A 9,160-nucleotide genomic window follows, 5' to 3' on the forward strand; every position below is an offset into this window, starting at 1 on the left:
CTCCTAGACCATTATGGTAGCACTCAGCTAGAGAAAGCAGGCACAGCACTGAGTCCCTTACACTCAGCGCTGTGATCACAACACAAACACTTATGGTACAAAGTGAAGGTCACAAATCAGCATCCTTAAACATGGCATTTTCTGCTGGCCCTTATCAAGCTGGACCCCTATGGACTCCAGTAGGAATGGCATCATGTCCAACAGACCAAAGAAGAGAACTGGAGCCAAAAAATGAGACATAGGCTTTATTGAGGGGGACTGATATACACGGATGGTCCAGTGGTGGTGGGATGGACAGAAGAACCATTACTACTCGCAAAAACATGCAAGGAGAACCACAACTGCTTGCAAAAAGCAAGCAGTTCATATAGCATTTTCACTTAACACCCTCCACCTGGCAACCCCCACCTAGCAACCCCCATTGCTGTCAGCTACATCTGCCATACAGGCTCATTCTCAAGGGAGGCTTACGTTTAGCTGTTGCTGTCAGGTGTGTCTGCCATACACAGGTGCATCTACCATACACTCCACCCTCCAATACCCTTGAATACCCTCACATTCTTTTCAGGCCATTCTTTCATGATTTCCCTGGGGGCAGGTATATGGAGGAACATTGTGGCCAGATGCCACAGCAGCAATAGAAACTGTAACAACAAAAACAAAACCACAAAAAGGAGTAACAATCACACTGCATAGAAAGTCCTCCCAAGAGCTTGCAATTGGATCCCGAGTGCATTACAGCAAGCCTGTGGTGGTGGAGGAGGAAGACGGCAGCCCTGCAGACACAATAGTTCCTCCTGCTCCGGAGAGAGGCCACCATCTGCACCTGGTTAGCAAAATGGTTTTACTGCACACCATTCACCGGTGGAAGGTGCTGTGCTGACTGCCCAGCCTCTGTTTGCCAAGTGAGACAGCAAGGTTTGCAAGCTACGTGTGCCAGCTGGAGAAAGACTCAGAGGCCAACACGATATGCGATGAAACCCATGTCCCCACCCCGCCACCAGGGGCAGTCCATCAACCGGGGTCTGTTATCCTGTTACCCGAAGTTCCTGACAGACAGTGGGGTGTGTGAACATCCCTGAGGCAAGACGGTAAAAGGCAGAACACACTGTAATGTTTGATAGCAGAAAAGGATGAAAATACCCAGAAACATCCCAGGCGTGTACACTCCTCTCCCAGAGGAGACAGGGAGCCTATATTCAGCATCCTTAATCCATTTCCCATTAAAAAAAAAAAAAAAGTGCAGTCGTCTGCCAGTGCTCATTCAGTTTTACATAAGCACACTCCTTGAGGCTGAAGTAAATCTGACTGATTTTCTTTTTTTTTTCTGAGACGGAGTCTCCCTATGTCACCCAGGCTGGAGTGCAGTGGCACGATCTTGGCTCACTGCAAGCTCCGCCTGCCGGGTTTATGCCATTCTCCTGCCTCAGCCTCCCGAGTAGCTGGGACTACAGGTGCCCGCCACCACGCCCAGCTAATTTTTTTTGTGTTTTTAGTAGAGACGGAGTTTCACCGTGTTAGCCAGGATGGTCTCGATTTCCTGACCTCGTGATCCACCCACCTCGGCCTCCCAAAGTGCTGGGATTACAGGCGTGAGCCACCGCGCCTGGCCAAATCTGACTGATTTTCAATGTTAAGATATAATATAAAAACTGTCCTTGGAATTATTTCTAACTTGTCTCTAATCCTAATGCAACAGAAATATATATGATGTTACATTAGGATCAGAGACAGGACAGAAATGCAACGGAAATGTCTATGATGTTACATTAGGATTAGAGACAAGAGTATTCTCAGGGCGAATGAGAAATGGGTTAAAGAAAACAAATTTCAACCAGGAATTTTGTATGTAGCCAATCAAAACTTTGTAAGTGAAGGAGAAACAAAATTCTTTCCAGACAAGCAAATGCTAGGGGAATTCACGACCACCAGACTTGCCTTATCAGAAGTTTTAAGAGAATGCTGGCCGGGCGTGGTGGCTCACGCCTGTAATCCCAGCACTCTGGGAGGCTGAGGCGGGGGGATCATGAGGTCAGGAGATGGAGACCACCCTGGCTAACACAGTGAAACCCTGTCTCTACTAAAAAATACAAAAAATTAGCCAGGCGTGGTGGCAGGTGCCTGTAGTCCCAACTACTTGGGAGGCTGAGGCAGAAGAATGGCGGGAACCCGGGGGGCGGAGCTTGCAGTGAGCTGAGATTGCACTACTGCACTCCAACCTGGGCAACAGAGCGACGTCTCAAAAAAAAAAAAAAGAGAGAGAATGCTAAATATGGAAACAAAAGACCATTTCTGGCCACCACAAAAAACACACTTAGATACACAGACCACTTATACTATAAAGCAACCACACAAACAAGTCTAACAACCAGCTAACAACGCAATGACAGGATCAAATCCACACATATCAAGGCCAGGCATGGTGGCTCATGCCTGTAAGTCCAGCATTTTGGGAGGATAAGGCATGAGAACTGCTTGAGCCCAGGAGTTCAAGGCCAGCCTAGGCAAAATAGTGAGACCCTGTTTCTATCAAAAAAAAAAAAAAAAAAAAAGGTAAGAAAAAAAGAAAAAAACACGTATCAGTATTAACTTTGAATGTAAACAGGCTAAATGCCCCACTTAAAAAGCACAGAGTGCAAGTTGCATAAAGAAGACGCAACTCTATGGTCTTCCAGAAACCCATGTCACATACAGTGACATCCATAGGCTAAAAGTAACCAGAAGGAGAAAAATCTATCAAGCAATGAGAAAAGAAAAATGAGCTATTCTTATTTCAGACAAAACAGACTTTAAACCAACAATAACGAAAAAAGACAGGCCAGGAGCAGAGGATAGCATCTGTAATCAGCACTTTGGGAGGCCAAAGTGGGAGACTCACTTGAACCTAGGATTTCAAGAGACCTGCCTGGCCAACACAGCAAAACCCCGTCTCTACTAAAAATACAAAAATTAGCCGGGTGTGGTGGCATGCGCCTGTGATCCCAGCTACTCGGGAGGCTGAAGCAGCAGAATCGCTTGAACCCAGGAGGCGGAGGTTGCAGTGAGCTGAGATTGCGCCACTGCACTCCAGCCTGGGCGAAAGAGTGAGGCTCTGTCTCAAAAAAAAAAAAAAAAAAAAGGCAAAGGACATGAACTGACATTTCTCAAAAGATAGGCACATGGCCAATATGCATATGAAAAAATGTTCAAAATCACTGATCATTAGAGAAATGCAACACAAAACCACAATGATGCTATATTACACCATTCAAAATGGTTATAATTAGAAAGTAAAAAAATAACATGCTGGTGAGGTTGCAGAAACAAAGGAATGCCTATACACTGCTGGTGAAAACGTACATTAGCCACTGTGGAAAGCATTTCGGAGATTTCTGAAATAACTTAAACCAGGGCTGCCATTCGACCCAGCAATCCCATTACAGGGTATACACCCAAAGAAGTATAAATCATTCTCCAACAAAGACACATGCATGTGTACGTTCACTGTAGCCTTTTCACAATAGCAAAGACATAGAATCAACCTACATGCCCATCAACAATGGACTGAATAAATAACATGATGTACATGAACACCAGAGAATGCTATGCAGCCATAACAAACACAAAATCATGTTCTTTGCAGCAACATGAATGCCGCTGGATAATTTAATTAACACAGAACAGAGAACCAAATACTGCATGTTCCCTCTTATATGTGGGAGCTAAATATTGAGTAAACATAGACACAAAGATGGGAACAAAGACACTGGGGCCAACTTTAGAGTAGAAGGAAGGTAAGAATAGAAGCTACCTGTTGGATATTATGCTCATTATCTGGGTAATGAAATAAATAATTTGTGCACCAAACCACCATGAAACAAAATTTGCCAGTATAACAAACCTGCACACATACTCCCTGAATCTAAAATAAACGTTGGAAAAGAAAAAATAAATAAACTGTAAATAAATTATAGGGGAAAAAGTTTCTCTATCTTTATAGTTTTGGTAAACTAAATTCAGTGATGGATATTCATTAAATATCCAGATAATTTCCAAATAAGATGTAATGCTAAGATATTTAGCTACTAAATATGAGTTCATCTTATATATTTTGGGCTTTTTATTTCAGAAAAACAAAATATATTTAGATGTTGGTAAATACGTTATGTTCCACACTGAAACACTGTTCAATTAGAACTATATTTCTAAAAACGTGTATTCATAAATTCTTAGTATTTCAATGACAGTTAAAATTTCTTCTTAGGGCCGGGCACGTGGCTCACGACTATAATCCCAGCACTTTGGGAGGCCGAGGCGGACAGATCACCTGAGGTTAGGAGTTTGAGACCAGCCTGGCCAACATGGTGAAACCCCGTCTCTACTAAAATACAAAAATTAGCCAGGCATGGTGGTGGGCGCCTGTAATCCCAGCTCCTCAGGAGGCTGAGGCAGGAGAATCACTGAACCTGGGGGGCGGAGGCTGTAGTGAGCTGAGATTGCACCACTGCACTCCAGCCTGGGCGACAGAGTGAGACTCCATCTCAAAAGAAAAGGAAAGAAAAGAAAAAAACAAAAAAAGTGTATTCATAAATTCTTAATGTTTGAATGACAGCTAAAATTTCTTCTTAGGGCCAGGCATCTGGCTCATGCCTGTAATCCCAGCACTTTGGGAGGTCAAGGAGGGCAGATCACTGGGGGTTAGGAGTTTGAGACCAGCCTGGGCAACATGGTGAAACCCCATCTCTACTAAAATACAAAAATTAGCCAGGCATGGTGGCGGGCGCCTATAATCCCCGCTACTCAGGAGGCTGAGAATCACTGAACCCGGGGGGGAGCGGGCAGAGGTTGCAGTGAGCTGAGAGTGCACCACTGCACTCCAGCCTGGGCGATAGAGCGCGACTCCGTCTCAAAAAGAACAACAACAACAAAAAAAGAGCACTCACGATGACCACGTGGGATTTATCCCAGGGATGCAAAGATGGTTCAACATATGTAAATCAATCCATGTGACACATCATATTAACAGAAGGAGAAAAACCATATGATCATTTCAACTGATGCTGAAAAAGAATTTCATAAAATTCAACATAACATCCCTCAATGATTAAAAAAAAACCCTCGAAAAACTGAGTATAAAAGGAGCATACACAGTAAAATCATAAATGACAGACCCACAGCTAGTATTCTGAAGAAGGAAAAACTGACAGCTATACCTCTAAGATGTAGAACAAGAAAAGGATGCCAACTTTCACCAGTTATTCAACTTAGTATTGGAAATCCTAACTAGAACAGACAAGAGAACAAAACAAAGCTCTCCAAATTCGAAAGGAAGAAATGAAATTATCCTTGTTTGAAATGATATGATCTTCCACTTGGAAAAACCTAAATGCTCTACCAAAAAACTATTCAAACTGAAAAGCAAATTTGGTAAAGTGGTAGGATACAATACTAACATACGATAATCAGTAGCATTTTTATATGCCAACAGCAAACAATCTGAAAAAGACATGAAGAAAGTAATCCCACTTATGATAGCAACAAATAAAATACCTAGGAATAAACTTAACCAAAGAAGTGAAAGATTTCGACCACAGAAACTATAAACCATTGATGAAAGAAACTGAAGAGCACACAAAATAACTGAAATGTATTCCGTGTTCATGGATTGGAAGAATCAGTGTTGTTTAAATGTCCGTAACTCCCCAAAGCATTCTACAAACTCTGTGTAATACCTACCAAAATACCAAAGACATTCTTCACAGAAATAGAAAAACTAAGCCTAAAATTTTTTTTGGAATCACAAAAGATTAAGAATAGCCAAAGTCATCCTGAGCAAAAAGGAAAAAACTGGAGGAATTACTCTACTTGACTTCATATTATATTACACAGCTATAGCAACAAAAACAGCATGGTACTAGCATAAAAGAAGACACATAGATCAATGGAACAGAATAAAGAACCAAGAAAAAATCAGTACATCTACAGCAAATTCATTTGTGACAGAAGTGCCAAGAACATACTCTGGGGGAAACAACAGTTTCTCAATAAATTGTGCTGGGAAAACTGGATATTCATACGCAGAAGAAAATTTGACCCCTTGAACCCCTTGGCCGGGTGTGGTGGCTCACACATGTTATCTCAGCACTTTGGGAGGCCAAGGCAGCAGGGTCACTTGAGGCCAGGAGTTCGAGACCAGCCTGGCCAAGGAGTCTGACCAGCCTGTCCAACATAGTGAAACCCTGTCTCTATTAAAACACAAAAATTAGCTAGCTGTGGTGGCCCCGGCCTGTGGTCCCAGTTTACCCGGGAGGCTGAGGCATGAGAATCACCTGAGCCCAGGGGACGACAGAGTGAGACTATCTCCAAAAAAAAAAAAAAAACCAACAAAAAATAACAACAAAAAAAACTTGGCTCCCACCTCTCGGTATATACAAAAAAACCAAATCAAAATGGATTAAAGATTTAAATCTAAGACCTCAAACTATGAACAGAAAACATAAGGAAACTGTCCAGGACACTGGCTGAGCAAAGATTTTACAGCAGAGTGTCAAGTGATTATTCTCTGCTTTCTTCTCATGTGAAATGTTCAGAAAAGAAAATATTTTTTAAAAAGCCACTCATGGCCGGGCGCGGTGGCTCACGCCTGTAATCCCAACACTTTGGGAGGCCCAGGCGGGAGGATCCCAAGATCAGGAGATCGGGACCATCCTGGCGAACAGCGTGAAACCCCGTCTCTACAAAAAATACCAACAATTAGCTGGGCGTGGTGGGCATAGTGGCTCACGCCTGTAATCCCAGCACTTTGGGAGGCCGAGGGGGCCGGATCATGAGGTCAGGAGTTTGAGACCAGCCCGGCTAACACGGTGAAACCCTGTCTCTACTAAAAATACAAAAATTAGCCTGGCGTGGTGGCGCCTGCCTGTAGTCCCAGCTACTCCGGAGGCTGACACAGGAGAATCGCTTGAACCTGGGAGGTGGCGGTTGCAGGGAGCCGAGACTGTGCCACTGCACTTCAGCTTCGGCATTGGGCAACAGAGTGAGATTTCATCTCAAAAAAAAAAAAAAAAAAAAAAGGACAAATAGTTGATAATGTTGTGCTTGGAGAGGGGAAATTAGCATTTGGGAATGTAGAAAAGAAACTGGAGGCGGGGCGCAGTGGCTCAAGCTTGTAATCCCAGCACTTTGGGAGGCCCAGGCGGGCGGATCACGAGGTCAGAAGTTCCAGACCAGCTTGGCCAACATAGTGAAACCCCGCCTCTACTAAAAATACAAAAAATTAGCTCGGTGTGGTGGTGTGCACCTGTAATCCCAGCTACTCGAGAGGCTAAGGCAGGAGAATCGTGTGAACCCGGGAGGCGGAGGTTGCAGTAAGCCCAGATCCCGCCACTGCACTCCAGCCTGGGCAACAGTGCGAGACTCCGTCTCAAAAAGAAAAAAAAAAAAAAGAGAAAAGAAAAACGAAACTGGAAACAAGATTTCCTTCAGGCTTTAAAACAGGCTGGGGGAACAAAGCCCTGGATTTGAGGTCCTGTTTGCCATACATTTGAAAAATGCTGGGAAAACCAGTTCCCCTGTGAAGTGTTAGAATAATTAAATGGCAGGCAATTAGACTGAGTGGCTTTGATGTCCTGGGATTCTATCTAAGGAATCCTAGCTAACTTAAATAAATTTCTTATAAATTGTAAACTTGGAGAAAAACAAAACGTAGGCTTAACTACCATCAAATGCTAATAAATCTTATTACAGGCGGGCGCCAGCAGTCCCAGCTACTGGGGAGGCTGAGGCAGAAGAATGGCGTGAACGCGGGAGGCGGAGCTTACAGTGAGTCCAGATCGCACCACCGCACTCCAGACTGGGCGACAGAGGGAGACTCCGTCTTTAAATTAAAAAAAAAGAGGAGAAAGGAACCCACAGACTACAGCTCCTCCCACTTGTCAGGCCTCTGAGCCCAAGCCAAGCCATGGCATCCCCTGTGACTTGCACGTATAGGCCCAGATGGCCCGAAGTAACTTAAGAATCACAAAAGAAGTGCAAATGCCCTGCCTCGCCTTAACCGATGACATTCCACCACAAAAAAAGTGAAAATGGCCGGTCCTTGCCTTAAGCGATGATATTATCTTGTGAAATTCCTTTTCCTGGCTCATCCTGGCTCAAAAAGCTCCCCCACTGAGCACCCTGTGACCCCCCGTTCTGCGCACCAGAGAACAACCCCCTTGGACTGTAAAGCTCCTTTCCCAAATCCTCTAAAACGGCCCCCCCTTCTCTCCCTGCGCTGACTCTTCGGACTCAGCCCGCCTGCACCCAGGTGATTAAAAAGCTTTATCGCTCACACAAAGCCTGTTTGGTGGTCTCTTCACACGGACGCGCAGGACACCACTCAGGAACCTTTCACCGCAGTGGGAACTCTCCCGACAACCCCCGCCATCAAGGCACAATCCAGGGGAGACGCCGGCGGCGGGCGCGGGGCTGCCCCGGGAGGGCTCTGGGCCGGGCGGAAGTCACCAGGCAGAGACCGGACAGTCACCCAGCGGCCGGAATCCCGCTGCCGGCCCAGCCCCTACCAGCGCGGACGGGACTGAGGGCCGCGCACTCCGGGGCCCTCCGCGGGGACGCCGGGGGTCGCCAGCGCTGGTTCCAGTCAATTCCCGCCGATTCCAGTCAGACCCCTCTCCCTTCTCGGGACACCCTGCCCCGCACACTCACCATTTCCCAGCTTTTGGGTGTCCCGCCGGCCTCCCTATAAATCTCGCAGTACCTGCAGCAGTCACCGGGGACTCTCCGGCAGGCAGCCAACGCGAGCCCAGCACCCCGTTAGCCGCAAGGAGACAAAGGCCCCGCCAGATCCCCAAGGCCGCCCCTTCCTCTCTGGCTGCACGCCTGATTGGACAGTTCTCACACTGGTGCCGCTGATTGGATGGAGCTCCAGGCCCCGCCCCCTCAGGTCTTGAGTGACAGGAAGGGCGATCAGACACTGGGCTGAATGAAACCAGAGCCCCAGGTTTTGGGGTGCAGGCCTTTTGAGGCGACATTCCTCACGGCACTGAGACCTGGACGGACCTGCCTGGGTGATATTCGCATTTAACCTTGTATATAAGATTATATCCATTTATAAGTTTTATACACACACATATATATTTCACAAATTGAAACAATAAATGATCATTAAAGTTTTTGATTTCAT

The 9,160-nt window shown here is 45.6% G+C and overlaps 1 protein-coding gene across 4 annotated transcripts in view; it reads right to left on the minus strand.

Moving 5' to 3' along the window:
* Window positions 1-8,846, minus strand: part of ZNF695 (zinc finger protein 695) — a 29,289-nt gene extending 20,443 nt beyond the window's left edge. For 3 of the 4 annotated variants that reach the window (XM_037986115.2, XM_007990040.3, XM_037986118.2), the window contains exon 1: window positions 8,683-8,829. Coding sequence is in view for 3 of the 4 variants with exons in the window: in XM_007990040.3 (XP_007988231.2) it covers window positions 8,683-8,685 (3 nt within the window). In the remaining variant the exon portion in view is untranslated. Of the gene's footprint in view, window positions 1-8,682 lie in introns of all 4 variants that reach the window. The other variant, XM_037986112.2, reaches the window with a different exon arrangement.
* Between the last annotated feature and the right edge of the window lie 314 nt (window positions 8,847-9,160).

This window comes from Chlorocebus sabaeus, chromosome 25, assembly GCF_047675955.1.
Source record: "Chlorocebus sabaeus isolate Y175 chromosome 25, mChlSab1.0.hap1, whole genome shotgun sequence".
Taxonomy (NCBI): Eukaryota; Metazoa; Chordata; class Mammalia; order Primates; family Cercopithecidae; genus Chlorocebus; species Chlorocebus sabaeus.